At 42.8% G+C, this 17,083-nt stretch overlaps 1 protein-coding gene across 4 annotated transcripts in view; it reads right to left on the reverse strand.

The window, feature by feature from the left end:
- Positions 1–17,083, reverse strand: part of Bcl2l11 (BCL2 like 11) — a 190,787-nt gene that overhangs the window by 92,905 nt on the left and 80,799 nt on the right. For 2 of the 4 annotated variants that reach the window (XM_087202691.1, XM_087202660.1), the window contains exon 4: positions 1,716–2,176. The exons of the other annotated variants lie outside the window; for them this stretch is intronic. In XM_087202691.1, the coding sequence (XP_087058817.1) occupies positions 2,069–2,176 (108 nt within the window). In that variant the 3' untranslated portion in view covers positions 1,716–2,068. Of the gene's footprint in view, positions 1–1,715; positions 2,177–17,083 lie in introns of those variants that run through there. 4 annotated transcript variants of the gene reach the window in all.

A 17,083-nucleotide genomic window follows, 5' to 3' on the forward strand; every position in this document is an offset into this window, starting at 1 on the left:
CTTTAAACTCTTTTAATCCATGTTTAATTGAGCTGTCTTTTCATTAGTGAGTTGGAAGCACTCTTTATATATATCCAGAATATTAGTCCTTTTTCAGATATTATGCAAATATTTTCTCCTAGTATATGGGTTGCTTATTTATTTTCTTAATGATATCTTTTATCAGAAGAATTTTTGAAATTTGGTAGGGACAAATTTGTTAATTTTCTTTCATGTTTATTGGTTCCTGTTGCCTAACTAGCAAACATTTGACTGTCCCCAGGTTAAGATGTTCTCATATGTTTATCTCTTAAAAGTTTTATGGTTTTATATTTAGATCTGTGATTCATTCCAAGTTAATTTTTGTATATGATAGGAGAAAGAAGTTGAGGTTTTGTTTGTTTAACATCCAGTTAATGTAGGACCATTTTTTGAATAGACTTTTCATCATTCCCCATTGGTTTCTTTTGTATTTTTGCAAAAAAAAAAAAAAAAAAAAAAAAAAATGACCCTGTGTGTGTGTGCCTGCTTTTTTTCTATTTTTCCAGATCTGTTCATTTATTTGCCAGTCCCTTTGCCAGTCCCATACCATCTCCATAGTCAAGTAGTTTGAGCAGATACAATACATTCTTTGCATACCTCTATAAATTATAGAGTATGCTACAAAAAATAGTTTGTAGCATTGTGACTGGTATTACAGTGACTCTACAGGTCAATTTGTGGAGAACTCACATCTTGACAGCATTGGGTTCCTCAGTCTGTGAATATAATATACTTCTTTCCATTTATTTTGATCTTCATTGGTTTCTTTCAATGATGTTTAGTCTTCAACATAGAGATCTTTCCCATCTTAAATTTGTTTCTGATTATCTTGAGCTCTGAAGATACTAGAGATAGAATTTTTTCTAATTTCATTTCCCCAATTTTTTCTACTGTCCATAAATGAGTAATTGATATTTTAATAATAACCTGGTATCCCACAACGTTGTTCAATTGCTTTATTAGTTCTAATAGTATGTTTTGTAGATTTCTTAGGATTTTTGACATAAATAAACATATCATGTATAGATTGAGATGTAATTTTTTCTTTTTCTGTCTGCATGTCTTTATTTCTTTTGTTTGCATTACTGTAATGGCTAAGACTTCTAGTTCAATGTTGAATGGAATTGGTGTGATTAGCTTTGTCTTATTCCTGACACTGGGGAAAGCATTCAATGTTTCACCATTTATTGCAATGTACTGATTTTTTGTAAATGAGATTGAAGACATTCTCTTCTATCCCTAGTTTTCCAGGAGCTTTTATTATAATTAAGGATTGAATGCTTTTCTTGTATCTCTTGAAAGGCTCACCCAAAGGCCTCCTTGAGGAGAGGGGACTGATCTACTTCCTTGAGTTCTAATCCCCTGATCTCAGCTGCCAGCTTTGGCACTAGGGGAAAGGGGAAGCAATACTAAGCCATGAGACTGGCCAGGGCTTTACAGTTTGATGTGAGGTTTTTGTAGTTAGTCCATGTGGTTGGAGAGTCGGTCCACTCATCACCACAAGATACACTGGTCCACAAGCATTGTCTGCTCATTATTCTTTAAGCTTCCAAAGTTTGGTTCCCCCCAGATATGAAATAACAAGAGATTCAGTAAACATAGGCCCCAGAGGACTAGCTTGTTTCTTAGAAAAGGAGTTGCTGGAGAGTTCTCAGAGCACATAAATAGCTGGACCATAAAGACAAAGGTAACCATTCACGGAATGGAGAAGTGTATTCTCAAAAATTACACCCAAAGCCAAAGCTGTGGTTCAGAAAGGGGGTTTTGTGTTGTTTCTGTTGTTGTTTCAGTTCTGGCCTCAGCAAGGACGCACTATCTGTGTGCTCTCAGCAGCAGGCAGGGCTGAACCTTCACAGTTGGCATAGATTCAGCTCTGGCATGGGTAGGACTCAGGACCCATCCATGCCAGTCTCGGGCCAGTCACTGTGGTCTTCTTGGTCTCCTGAGTTTATCTCCACTCCAACACACTGTCCATTGTGTGCCACACTCCTGACTGTGTCCTGTTGACAGCCTGCTTATTTCTGGTAATTGCTAATGAGAGTCAGTCTCAGGAAAAGGAGGAATCAGAAGTGCTCCTTGCTGTGTGACAATAGGTCTCTGCTTGTTGCATATGTTCCTTTTCAGATGAATCATCCTTAGGTCTGGGTAGCAGGATCTGGAGGAACAATGAGATGCAATTCACTCTTCTCTGAACCCAAACATGTGTTGGTAGGGATAGCCTTGTTTAGGGAAGTGAATTTGGGGAAAGTTCTTTATTTTGAAAATAGAGAACAACAACTCTCCTCACTATCCTGTCTCTCCTTCCCTCCTTCCCACTAGAATATCAACCCCACCCCCACACCATGAAAAGGAAGAAAAGAGCTAGTTTTCGTGGAAAATTGAGTGATGGTAAAGAAATAGTGGGTGGCCAGATAGCCTACAAGCTATGCATCTCTGAACTTGAGTGGCAGCACTCTTGCAGTGCAGACTTGAGCCTTCCTCACCATGGAATGTCCTTTGGGCATCAAGACTCAGAGCTCTGTACAGGTGGCTGTACATATGAGGAGGGAGAAAAAAAGAGGGAAGGAAAGAATCAAAGTGCAGAATTGTCACTCTTAGTTTCAAAGCGCTGTGGGGACAGTCACTCTGCCTTCTTTCACCCACCTCCATCCCCACCTGCTGGCCCCACAGCCTTCACTGGTACCTGTCTGATAGCCTATGTCAAATCCACCTGATCGTAAGCCTGTCACCAAGCCATGGGAATCTCTTATATGGGAACCAGTATGGCACCTGGTGGGGTTGGCCACAGGATGTGATTGTGTAGCCATTTCAGGGCAGTTGGCGATGGGGCAGGGATTGGCACTGAAGTCTGGGGCATAGCAGTCTAGCCACTGGGTGGGCCCCACCTCCTTTTGTGGCATGATCTTCCAGGGCAGCAGCTGATTCCAGTGGATTCCAGCAAGCCACACAGATTAGTTCTAATTAGGTATCTTGGATATTTTCTATTTCCAGATTATAGAATATAGCATATGGTAATTTTAAGATAACTGTGCACGTAAATTCCTCAATGAGGAAAGATTTGATGTTTTGATCAACTTTAGGAATGTAGAGAGAACGTCATGTATCTATTAGTTACATGGATTCACATACAAATTTAAAATCATGTGATTCCCAGTACTCTGAGAAGCAAGGTGGAGCCTAATCTGGGTAACTCAGCAACTTAGCAAGACACTATCTCAAAATTTGAAAAACGGAAAGGGGCTGGAGATAAAACTCTTTTTCCTGTACACATGTACTTATGGCATCAGTACCTCTGTCACCATCAGATCCCTTTGGGTTATGTCACAGCTTGTTCACAAACCTCACTTTTGCTTCAGCTGCATCATTTAAGATGCAGGGGCCCTGTCTAAGGGATGCATGCTAAAGAGCAAGCCACATACAGCCTTTCTTGGAGCTTTGGGATAATCAGCTTCTGCTTTCATCCCTTAGGTATAAGTTGGTTATCCTCACTGTGACAGCCTCTTTCAGCCTGGCTTTCAAAAGGATCCTCAAGAAGCTAGATTACCATACTCAACCCTTGAAACTGCCAGGCTAGGGGTTCTATTCCTTTGCCTCCTATTCATGACTCATCAGCATCTAAAACTAGCATTGTGTGAGGCTGTTGGAGCCAATGATTCTTTTCCAGTAGGACTACTTGGTTCAAAATTAATTGTTCAAGTCACCGAGGGCAGTGTGCGGGGGTGTATCATGTGATGACTGGCCCCAGCTCTTCCTACTGGTCTCACACGGAACTCGAATTCGATGAGGTAAGTCCAGTCTTGAATTGGATGTCAAACTTCCACCAGGGAATGAGGGTTATGATCCAAAGGGACAAGAACAGTTGAGCGAGTTGTTTATTGGTGGTCTGAGCTTTGAAACTATAGATGATAGTTTAAGGGAACATTTTGAGAAATGGAGCACACTCAGATTGTGTGGTAATGAGACACCCCCAAACAAAATGCTTAGGGGCTTTGGTTTTGTGACTTACTCTTGTATTGAAGAGGTGGATACAGCAATGTCTGCTGGACCACACAAAGTTATGGGTGTGTTGTGGAACCAGACAAAGCTGTTTGCTGTGGCAATTAGCAAAGCTTGGTGCCCATCTTACAATGAAGAAAATTTTGGTTGGTGGTGTTAAAGAAGATACAGAAGAATATAGTTTGAGAGACTACTTTGAAAAGTATGGCAAGATTGAAACTACACAAGTTACAGAAGACAGACTATGGAGAAAAGAGAGGATTTGCTTTTGTAACTTTTGATGATCACAAATTCAGTTGATAAAATTGTTGTTCAGAAATACGACACTAGTAGTGGGAATAACTGTGAAGTGAAAAAGACCTTTTCATTAAACAAGAGATGCAGTCTGCTGGATCACATAAAGGTCATGAAGGTGGATCTGACAACTGCATGGGTCATGGAGGAAACTTTGGAGCTGGTGGAGGGAATTTGGGCCATGGTGCAAACTTTGGTGGAAAAGGAGGCTATGGTTGTAGAGGAGGTGGCAAGAGAGGTAGTTATGGAGGAGGTGCTCTTGGTTATAATGGATTTGGAGGCAATAGTGACAACTATGGTGGTGGTCTATAGAGAAGGCTATGGTGGTGGTGGACCAGGATATGGAAACCAGAATGGTGGATATGGTGGCAATAGAGGAGCATATGATGGTTACAAGGAAGGAGGAAATTTTGGTGGTGGTAACTATGGCAATGGAGAGAACTATAATGATTTTGGAAATTATAGTGGACAATAGCAATCAATCAAATTATGGACCCTGAAGGAGGCAATTTAGGTGGAAAAAGCTCTGGTAGTCCCTGTGGTGGTGGTTATGGAAAAGGTGGCAGAAGTGGTGGATATGGTAGCAGAAGGTTTTTCGAAACAGCAGAAAAGGGCTGCAGTCCTTAGCAGGAAAGACCAAATTATCAGAAAAGCTGTAGGTTACTCTGAGACAGTCATCCCAAAGGCATTAGAGGAACTCTAAAAATCTATCACCAAAGGAATGATGATCCTTCAAGCTGAAGTTCCTGCAGCTTAAACAGGAAACAGGCTCCTAGTCAGAAAAGTTAGTATAGCTTAAACAGGGAACCCTTCTGGCTCAGGATGGTCACAGCCATAGTCTTCAAAAAGTGCAGCTATTGATTAATGCACTGTATTGTTAACTAGATGTATATTCCTGGGGTATTTTATCTATGCTAGCTTTTTCTTTTTCATTACATTGGGTATATTGCCCTGTTAATTGTGGTAGCAGCACCAGGAATAAAAAATTAAGGAATTTTTAACTTTTCAAAAAAAAAACCATGGAGCAAATAAATGCCTTGTAAAAAGAGAGGTTCAGTGAGGATTTGACTCTAACATGACTTTTGTGTAAAAATTTTTAAAGAACAAAATCAAATCCCATCTTAGGTTTTGATAGATCTCAAAGATAATAGGGGGTGATCAGGTGTGCACAGACAGAGCCACTGTGATGCCTAGCCCAAGCCTTGGCAAGCCTGGACTGAGATGTCAGGTCTGCTAGGCCCAGGAGGGCAGTGTAACTGGGCTTGCCTGGCTGCTACTCCCAGGCAGACACTCTGCAGGTGGAGGGGACAGGGGTTGACCAAAGCCGGGGAGCTGTGGACCACATGGCTGGGTCTCAACCCCAGGTCACCTGATTCAAAACCTCCTCCCAGGACTTCCCCTTCCCCCTAAATATATCTGGCCCCCAATTGTTACCAGATCCCAGGAAAGCACCAACTTTGTCTGGGATAAACACCAATCCTAGCACACCCAGTCATTACCAGATCAGTGGTTCTTATCTAGGTCTTGTGGCTTCTTGAGTTTTTTCTTGCTCTCTCTCTCTCTCTCATCTTTCACTTTTCCTTGATTACATCCACATAGACACTCAGCTTGATTGCCCAAAAGCTTTCTCAAGTATAACTAAATTTGCTCACCTGGGCAGTCACCTGTCAATCATATTGTCACTGTCTGAGGCTTATCCCCAGGTGCTCCAGCCTGTCCTGCAACTCCCTGCTCTCTCTTTTCCCTCCTTCTCTCATGGAAAGATCTATCAGCAGGTCCTGAGGGAGGAGACCTGAAGTTCTTCCCTTGGGCAAACAGGGCTAGATGGATGACATAATCCACTTTAAGTCTTAAAAAAACAAGTGTGTGGCTCTTGGCTCTTGGGGCTCTCATTTTGGTTACCTCATGGCACTGAGTAGAAGACCAGGGAGCCCATCCTCAGAGCAGAGACTTGCACAGTTCCAGGGAGCTCCATGCTGGGGCTGCCTGCTGCTTCCTGCTCCCCTCAAAGAGAACCCTGGGAGGTCTACAGAAACTAAACACTCTGCAACTGGTCCTGCGACTCACTGCTGTGCCTCACAAAGCCTGCAATTGCTGGGTCACAGACTGCTTCATGTTGGCTTCCACTTCTTGTGTGATGTGATGTATGACTTGACTTATCTTCCTGATGTCAGAGAGTGGGTTGGCTACTACTCTGCCTCAGGAGAAGGCAGGACCATGGAAGAAGATGCTTGTTGTTCTGGATCATCTTGAAGAAAAGTGAGATACCGTGAAGAAAGATGACAAAACACTGACTAGTGCTATATTACTAAAAACCTAATGGGAAAAACCCCAAATGTCTATCAGGAGTGCAATGGATAAACAACAAATCCTATCAGATCATCAGTGAAACACTATCTATGTACGAGGAGTGAACTTTAGACGCACACAAGGACAAGAGTGAATCTACAAAAGAAAACATAGAATATGATTCCACTTATGTAAAGTTATGCAAATCCATTCTGATAGGAGTCAGAGTAGTGATTACTGAAGAATGGGGAAGGAAGGTAGGTTGTCTGGGAAGGAAAGCAGGAGCTTGGATAGGTGATGTGTATCTCTCATTCACATGTGTATGTGTGTGAAAATTCACCTAGCTCTTTTTTAAAGATGTATGCACTTTGCTGTATTCATATTGTATCTCAATAAAAGTTTACTTTAAAATGTACAAAGGGAATGAAGAGTCAACAAAGGAGAAAAGGAGGAGCAGAGGCTCAGAAATAAGAAGAGGAGTATAGGAAGCCAGGAAAGAGCATTTCAATAATGGGGCAACAGGAATGACTAATGTAGGGGGTTACTTATGTTTTGGTGACTGAGAAATTATTTGTCTTGATGAAAAATTTCCAGCAGGGTAGCTTCAGCTTGAAGAAAAAGCAAAGTCAAGACAAACTTGGAGTTGAGGATGTGGCTAAGATTTTTGGGAGGGAAAGGCTTGAAGAAGTCTGTAAGCAGAAGAAAAGAAGCCTCTTCTCCCCCAAATAGAAGAGAGAGAAGAGAGAGAGAGGTTTTTTGGGCAAGATCTTCAAGGAATCAATGAGATCCTAGGAGAAACAATGTAGAATTTGACTGGGAAGATGAGACCATCTTGAGACAGGAGAAGGAAAAGTGGTGGTGACATGCTAGGTCACTCTGTCTGGTGACTCTGTGTCTCAGGGTGCTACAGCATAGGGTGAACACATTATTCCTATGAGAAGGAGGTAGGATTTTGAGCAAGCTGAGTAGATGAGTTGTTGTCAGGTTATAAAAAATTATTAACAGGAAATTAATACTAAAAGTGACAGAAGTCCAAAACTGTAACTGGAGGGACAAGAAATCCCATTTGGTTATTTGCCAATCATGTTTGGGAACCTGAGAGTCAGTGCAAAGAAGGAGAATGGATGGGAGTTTACTCCAGTTTGGAGGCTAACAGTACAGGCTTGGAAAAATGATGAGAATTCTAGGAAAATGAAGCTGATTCTCAGAATAAAGACCCCAATGACAGAAAACAATGGTCTAATATTTGTAACATGAGACTACCATGGAAAAAAAAAGATGAAGAGTGGGTATCTTAGTTACTTTTCTTGCTGTGGAGACAAGCTACCAGGCACCCAAAGTTAAAGGAGGAAAGGTTTATTTATATCACAGTTTGTAGAGGTTTCAGTCCATAGTCAGCTGGCTCCAAGGCAGGGTTTCATGGCAGAGGGGCATCACAGAGGAGAAACAGTTCCTGGCAGTGAAGTAGGGAAGCAGTAGCAGCAGCCTGCCTCTCCCTTTTATCCGTTCTAGGCTACCTGCCCTCTGGGTGGTACCACCCACACCCAGGGTGGGCCTTCCCATAATCCACACCAAGAACTATGCCAAACCAATGAGTGGACTAATTTAGCAATCACACACACTTAATCCCAGCATCATACACCCTAGATCCTGCCACCCATGAAAAGCTCCACCTGTGACCATATGAGGTTTTGGGGGGACATCTAGACATAAGCCATAACAGTAGAAGAGCTAGAAAATTTTTTTAAAAAAATAAAGACTAAAAACTTTCCAAATTTGGCACAAAACATAAATTTTTTTATAGAGATTCAAGAATCTCAGAGAACTCCAGACAGAATAAATTCAAGGAAATCTGTACTTAGACATATAATAATTAAATTACTGAAAGCTAAAACAAATTATCTTGAAATCAGCAATAAAAAGCATCATGTTACTTATAGAATAACAATTATTTAAAGGACATAGATTTCTCATCAGAAACTATGGAGGCCAGAAAGCAATGGAGAAATATTTTTTTAAAACTTTATATTTTTGAGAATTATAAATCCATGAGCAATTGTAAAGCTGATATCTCATGAGCCCTTCCCCCAGGGTACCTTAGTGTTTGACATCTTGTGTAACTATAAGTAATACCAAAGCCAGGAAACTGGTATTGTACAATGTTTTTATATGTGTGTGTGTGTTTGTGTGTGTGTGTGTGTGTGTAGTTCTGTGCCCTTTTATCCCAGATGTAAATTTATGTCAGCTTAGCCACAATCAAGAGACAGAGGTGTTCCAGCCGGACAAAACCCTCTCTCTACTTCCCCTTCACAACCACACCCACTGTGCCTCCACCCCAGTCTCTAGCCTCTGGCAATGGCTAATCTGGTCTCCATCTCTGTATTCTTGTAATACAGAGACTTTTCAATAGATATAATCATACAATATGTGACCTTCTGAGACTGGTTTTTTTTACTCTACATAATGCCCTTGCGAAGTTGTTGCATCTCTTGATAATTTGTTCATTTTTACTACTGGGTAATATTCCATGGTATGGACATACCATAATTTGTTTGACCATTTCACTATTGTAGGGTATTTTGCTTGTTGCTAGGTTTGGGTTATTAATATAAAGCTGCTATAAAGAATCATATACCGGTTTTTGTGTGCACATACATTTCCATCTCTCTGGAATACATGCCCAAGAATATAATGTAAAAAGTGTATCTTTTGTAGTATGGTGTGAATCCTCAGCAAATTCATATGTTGAAATCTAATCTCCAACGTGATGGTGCTGCCATGCTGCAAGGTGGTTACTTTGTGAGGTGATTGGGGCATGAGGGCAGGGCCACAGTACTCTTATAAAAGATGCTCCAGAGAACTGCATTGCTTCTTCCACCATGAGGGCACAGCAAGAAAGTGTTATCTCCGAACCAGAAACTGGTCCTCACCAGACACCAAATCTGCCAGCACCTTGATCTTACACTTCCTACCTTCCAGGACTGTGAGAAGTAAATGCTAACTAAGCCGCTTAGTTAATGACACTTTTTACAGCAGCCCAAATAGACTTTTGTTAAGAAACTCCCAACTACTTTCTAAGAAGCTCTATCATTTTACGCTCTCATTCACAATTTAGATCTAGTTCCTTAGCATCTAGGCAACATTTGGTTATTGTCTCTATTTTAGATTTTATTTTCTTTGCTGTAAAAGTACATTTTATGCATATCCTTGTGATCCATTTTTGGTTGTTTAATTAATACAAAATAATGAGTATGCATTGGACCAGTGGATTCTGTAGTATGTAACCTCTGACAATACCACGCTGTCTTGATCACCATCTTCACACTGATTAGATAGAATAATTGTTTTTACTTCATTCTTCTTTTTCACATTTGGTTAAATTAGCTTAGTCCCTTTGCCTTTCTCTAAAAATTTTAGATTTATTTTGTCTATATCTACAGAAAATGTTGCTGTTATTTCTAATAGGAATTTTGTTAAAGTTGTATAAGAATTTAGAGAGAGTTGACATCTTCACTATCTTGAATTTTCCAATCTATGATATGTTTTTCCTTTTATTAAGACCATGTTTGGGAGCTGGAGGTGTAGTTTAGTGGTACAATGTGTGCTTAGCATGCACACACAAAAACAAAAACAGATCATCTTTGATTTCTTCATCAGTAAGTATTGTTTAGTTTGGGCATACAGGTCCTACATGTAGATGTTTTTCTAGATTTCTAGTTTAAGATGTGTGTGTGTGTGTTTCATGAGTTTTCCCTATTTCTTGTGTGTTCATTTTCACTGCTCTCTGTTCAAATTTATTTATCATTTCCTTTCTCCTGATTGTATTGGTTTTCTCATTCTTCTTTTTCTAGTTTCTTGGGATGAGAGCTTAAAATTGTTTATTTTGATATTTTCTTCTTTCTGATGTAAGTATAAATGCTATAAATTTTTCTCTCAGTGCTGCTTTAATGTATGCCACATATTTTGATGTGTTATACCTTCATCTTTACTAGGTTCTGTTTTTATTTCCCTTGAGACTGCCTATTTGAGCCATGTGTTCCTTAGAAGTGTATTGTTTAGTTTTTAAGTATTTGAGATTTTCCTACTATGTTTCTGTTATTGATTTGAGTGTGATTCCACTGTGGTCACTAAGCACATTCTGTGTGATTTCAGTTCTTTTACATTTGGTGAGGTTTGTTTTACAGCCCAAGATATGACTTGTTTTGGTTTACAGTCCATGAGTACACTTCATTTAATTTACTGAACACTGTACTGAATGAGGAAAAGCTCAGTTACACGTGTGCCCTCTTGCACCATTGTGAAGTCATCAAAGCCAAGGACCATCTATCTGTATGTCTGCTCCATCTGTCTAGAATTAGATGTCTCTAAGTGTGAAACTTTCAAAATCATGAATTCATCCAGTTCTATTGTGCAGGATATGAGTGGTGAATAGGATGGTATGGTCCCCATCTCTCTGAGGAGGCAGAGAAGAGATGATTGTGCCTCACATGGATGGATTTATTGTGGAGTGGGGTGGCTTTAAAGCATGGGACCCTGAGCCCTGAGTATGACAAGTGACAGCCAGGCTATCAGGGGGTGGGGTGGGGGAGCAGTGTCCTTGACTCTTGCTGGGTCCTGAGAGCCCCAGGACTTCAGTATGAGAGCAAAGGAACTCACATATGGAGCACAGTAGGAAACAGCCAGATCAGAATTGTGTTAAAATGTCATTCTTCAGTGCCACCCTGCCCACTGAATGCTGTACCCTTGGCAGCTGCAGCAGGAGGGACACCTGGAAATGAAGGTGTGATGTTGGCTTCAGGCTCTACCCTTCCAGATGCCATATTAACATTTCAATAAGGGCTTCTCAGACTGCATCCCAAAAGTCACTGTCCCAGAGACTGCTGGGTTCCATGGACAGAGGAGGAGGTGCTGGGCCAGGAGCTCCCTGCCACTTGTCCCTGCTCCAGGCACATGGAGAGTCTGGAACCAGGAAGGAACTGGAGCACTGAGGGCGGGATGCTGTCCCTCAGGGTGGGAGGAAGGGAGGCAGGGACAGCACAGAGACAGAAAACAGTAATTCTATCTTCTCTCGTGAACAAATGACCTGTCTGCCTAGAAACACCAGGTATGACTCAAACCCAAGGCATTAACTGCCGTCCTGGTGGGGACTTGGGGGAGAGGACCCTGGGGAGTGTTTTCAGCCCTCTTTCCTCTGTGGGAAAAGAGTAGCTGGTGGGCGGATCCCAGAGGCAGCAGTGGTGGTTTGTGGGTTTGTGTGCCTTTGTGTGTGTCTGTTTTGTTGTGTGCCGGTGTAGGACTGGGGAGGATGAAGGAGGGCTGGCCTGAGAACCGAACTTCAGGCCATGTCCTTACCCTTGGCAACTGCAGGTTCTGGTTGCTGAATCAGCTAACACTCTCATCCCCCAGGCCTAAACCCTTAACTCCGACCCTTCTCTCCACCCCATCATGGCGACAGTGGGCCCAGGCCTGCTCCCCAAGGCCACACTGGGCCCAGCACTGCTCCCCCGCACAGGCAAACACTTCTCCATTCTCTCCTGCACTCCATCCCAGCTCGATCCTGTGTCCTCACACCTCACCTCTCCAGGGCTGTGTGGGGTCCCTGCTCCTGCCAGACTGCCTGAACACCGGCCTCCCAGGCTCCTCTCAGTCACAGCTCTGCACCCTCACCCTGGAATCTCCTCTTCCTGCTGCACCTGCAGGAAACATCCCAACCGGAGACCAGCCCAGCTGGTCCAGCCCCAGGCATGGGATGGAGAAAATCACACTGCCTATGGCCAAGGCTCCGTGGATGCTCCTCCGGGCTCCAGGCCTCCTCCCAGGTGCTCAGGCAGTTGGGAAGTTTCCTCTTACTTTCTCTTCTGTCCTTAGGCGACCTCCATTCTCAGCAAAAGATCCTGTGCCTGCCTCCTTCCCAGCACCTTCAGCATCACCTGCCCTCTTTTCCAGCACATTTTGAATATGTGGGTCACACACTCCACCCTCTTTTCAGAGCAAGGAAGCTCCTCATTGGCTTTTGTCTCCCCCTTCCAAAAGGGAGCAATTTGCTGGAAGAAAATTTACCAAAAACCACATTTCAGTGACTGATTCTCACTGCATTTAAAAAAAATAGAACCACTGTTGAAAAAAATCAAGTTGCCAAATGACCAATTTCACAGACTACCAAATCACTAAAAACTTACTTTTAGTAACTTATGAAAAGTACAGTAATACGTGTTTCATAGGAAGTTTCAAAATCTGCTAATGATCTTTTCACTATTTTGGCTTTTGATTTTAGGTACTTGAGATGTTTTACCTAGGGTTTCTCCACCCAGTTATTGATTGAATTTATAGGCGTGTGGCTCCCATTTCTGAAGCTGACTACTTCTCAATAGTTACTTATAAAGGTTTTGGCAATTCTTGAGGCTTTTTTAATTTTAACCTTTGGTTGCAGAAAAGATGGTTTGCTCTTTGGGTGCAATTTTACATAAATTTGCATTTTCTCTATTTTTCCAAAGTGGTTGGGCAGTCAGCCAACTAAAAGATTTTCTGTATGTTAATTTTCACATATCTGACAATTTTCCCGATGATAGAATCCCAAAGTGGGAACTATAGTCCAATTTAGACACAAGTCTTTAAAATTAGAGTTGACAGTAAATACAGTTCAGGGAAAATCCATCCATTGTCACCAAAAAAATATTATGCATTCAAGAAGTGCCCCCTTTCTGAATATGGAAACTCACGGAAAACTGACATTTCCCAGAAAAGGACAGAGAAATCCATAGCAAAGCCTGGTGAGAATATACTTGATATGCATAAACAAAACTAAACTATTGTAAGTGAAATAGAAAAACAAACCTAAGGGGAACTCCTTCATGTTGTGGAAACCAGAGTACACAAGTCCCATAATTTCAGAAGTAATTAACCAAAACAAATTTTGGGTGAATTCCAGGGATTGTTCATCAGGGAAACTGATTCTTTAGCAAACTGGGTTTCAGCAAAATTTTAGCTGATTGGCTTCTGGGAAATGGTGATTAGTTATTTCACACATCGGTCCATTTCTTCAACTTTTCCATTTTTTCTCAGGTCTTTCCCTCTGTAAGCCAAGCAGCAGTTACCTAGAGCCCCTAGTCCTGCCAACCTCCTTACTGTTACAGTCAGCGAAATGGACTGGACCCTCATCACAGTTAAGGGGAGGCAGACATTTGGCCACACCTAGCAGAATCTGTACTCTCATTCACATTTTTTTTGGACCAGGGGTCGAACTTGGGACCTTGCACTTGCGTGGCAAGAGGCAGAACCACTGAGTTAAATCCCTGGCACTCTCATTCACATTTTAATTGTTGTGGCTCTTTTCTTCTCTTCTCCTCATATTGAGCTAAGACCTTGTCCCTGGTTAAGATTACCAACTCCTGCTCACATAAATGTGATTGGGTTGACCAACTTCCAGTGAGCTCTGAGATCACTTGGCTAAGCAGGTGGCTTCAAGTGGAATCTTCATCATTTCCACTCTGCCAAGGCCTGCCTGGTTTCTCTTCACCTCTCCACACCAGGCAGGCTGCTCAGGAGCTCTCCCTTTGAGGCCCTCTTCCTCTGCTCACTATTTCTCTCTGGCAAGTCCCTCTTCAAACCCTCCCTCCTGTTGTTTTCTCCTGGAACACCTCTCGCTCTGCCCTGCCCTGCCCTTATTTCCATGAGATGATGAAGAAATCTCCTTCCAGGAACCTTTCTTGTCCAGCTGCTCTGCTCAGGGCTTCTCCTTGGTGCTTTCCTTTCTTCCTGTTTCCCCCTTGGAGGTCAGTGATCCCAGCTGTGTCCTTAGCACTCACCTCTTCCATAGTCATACCTGGGTTTCCACTCACCTGTGGACTTCACCAGTTTTTACACGCTTCCCTGGCAACCTGGGGCTCTGCCCTGGGCTCTGGACCATCCATGACAACAGTGGTTTGTCTCTTGGATGTGCAGAGTTTAGCATGTGCAAGACTGATCTTGTCCTCTTTTTTCCAAAGTGTCCACTGCCTAAACCAGGAAACTAGAGATCATCTTATGCCCTCCCTTTCCCACAACCACCAATTCCTAGTTGGGCAGCTACTCCTCTTCACTGCCTCTGAGAGCTGCTCCATCATTCTCCCTCTTGGTTCCTGCTTGAACCCAAAGCATTTATTACTTCTTTCTTGGGGTAAGACGTTGCCCTCAGCCCATCTGTCTTCTAATGTATTCCTGAAACCACTTCCAAGGTGATTTTTTAAAAGCCATACCCCCTCTTCCCTGAAATCCCTGAAATGTTTCACAAGGCATAGAACTTTCAAGGTAACATTTCAAGTACACAGACTTTATGCTGTTTTACACCTTCTCTCTCCAGCCCCCAAGTTCAGTATCCATGTCATCTAAGAATCTTGTCAGGACCACATCCTTCCCAGGTGATGTACATTCAGCTAACAAAATTTTCAGCCTGCATTTCACTAATCATGGACCGGGAGTTTCTAGAGGGGAAGCCAACTGTGAATTGCATTTATCACCCCAAAGTCTAGCAGGTGAGGGGCATTCAGCAACTATTCAGTAGTGAGAGCAGCAATATCTCAGACTTCTCAGCTCATGATAATCCAGGGCCAACTTTGACGGTGTGTGGGAGGGACCAAGTGCCTTACAAGGGCACCTCAAAAACCAAGGGAGTCACAGCACGGCCCAAAACTGAAAGGCAACAGCAGCCCATAGGAAGTGCAGCTTTTCCTCCTGCTTGGAATAATGTAATTTTCATTTTTCTGTCTCTGTGTTCAAGGGGCTACTGTCCTGGTAAGAGAAGGTGGTCCTCTTAGAAAGGGGCTTGGACAGCACAAAGGGGCCACAAATGTGTTAATTGTGCATAATTATGAAGATGAATTTGGCTCTGCCTCAGGTAGGAGACTCATTTTGTGTGCCAAGGCCTCTCCTTCCTCCTTAGCACACTTGAATTCCAGACACTCTGGTCTCTGCTTGGCTCACTGTCTCAGCACTGAGAGGCCAGGCCTGGTGGCACTTGGAGGGGCTGAGTGGTTTAAAGCCTTCCAGAGTCAGGTGACCAGCCTTCAAGGGAACTTGCTGTGGGGCCGCTCCTTAGATGTCACTGATCTGTGACCAAACAGTCCAGGCAGGTCAAATGTTTTCCCAACCCAGGGCCCATTGGGCAGTCCAAGTAGAGACGATGTCATCAAGAGGACAGCCCAGCAGGAGGTGGCATCTGCTGCTCAAGTCCAGCCCAACAAGTCAACTCCTGGGTGCAAAGGAGACAAGTGTCTAATTGACCATGACAGGACAGAAGCCTGGCCAAGTCTTCTTCGAGAAAGGAGGGAGCCACTTTAAAATAAAAATTAAGCTTGCTCTATGAAGCATGGCATGCCTGGCATCAAGGCCTAGGGGAGACCAGCTTGCCAAAGCTTTGTGAAATAAATATAACTTTCAGGGGTCCAGAAACTGAAAGGAAAGATAGGAAACTGTTTATGTGGTGGAAAGCCATGGTGACACAACTGGTCTACTCATTCAGCATCCACATTAGCCATCAAATTAAAATGGCCAGAGCCATGTTTTGGCCCACAACATTAGTCACAATTAACATAGTAATGTCAGTTCCCAAGGTGGGCGAGGGTATGGTATAACCGTTACGTTCACACGTGGGTCTTCACAAGTGTGCATTTGTACAGTCTCCCATGGGAACAATTTATCATGGTGTGTCAAGAACTGCAGAAGGGTTCTTGACCGTCTGCACAAAGCAAATAATCCAAAATATGGAGGAAAGGAGCATCAGCAGGTTGTCATTTTGATTGCCATTTTGATTGCCATCTGCAGTGCTCGAATCATCATTCATTACAAATGTTTTAATGTTGTGTTATGTATTGAAAGGATGAGTGCTGTCCATGTAGCAAAGTGGAGGTGTGCTTATGACAGTGTTGTGTGCATATAATGATGACAAGTAAGTGAACCAGCTTTCACAAGAGAGGGAAGCCCAAGTTGATAACAACTGTGGTTGTGTCTGGGTGTAGGGGAAAGGGGGGATTTTTTTTCTTTTTCAAATTTAGCACAATATATTATAATAAAAATATTTTCTGAGACTTGAATATCTTGGAGGAGATCAAGAGGGTGAGACTGGTCCTCAGGTGACTGGGAGGATGCTGATCTTCTAGGGACTAGACTTTGCTTTGGACAGGGCAGGGGTGGAGGTTGAACACAGAAGTGAGGAGAAGCCCTGTGCTCAGCCTTCTCCTAGGGTCCTAAGAAGTCTGGGAAAGACACAGCTAACCCTAATTGGGAAGAGTTTAGAGGCTTACATGAGGCTTCTGGAAAGCCTCTGCTCTAAACTGAGCAATCAGTGAATGAATCCGGCCTGGATCCATGAGGACTACAGATGGATCTGAGAATGTAAGAAAACCAGCACCAAGGAGGCCCAGGAGCAGGGAAAGAGGAGGCTTTGAGGTTTCCCTGAGCATCTGGGCAGTGACACTAGGTGTCTGGATTTGGGGGTACTAGAGGAGGG

The sequence above is a fragment of the Heterocephalus glaber genome, unplaced genomic scaffold (assembly GCF_053883595.1).
Source record: "Heterocephalus glaber isolate CG9 unplaced genomic scaffold, H.glaber_assembly_v1.0 deba00000470, whole genome shotgun sequence".
NCBI classification, from domain to species: domain Eukaryota; kingdom Metazoa; phylum Chordata; class Mammalia; order Rodentia; family Bathyergidae; genus Heterocephalus; species Heterocephalus glaber.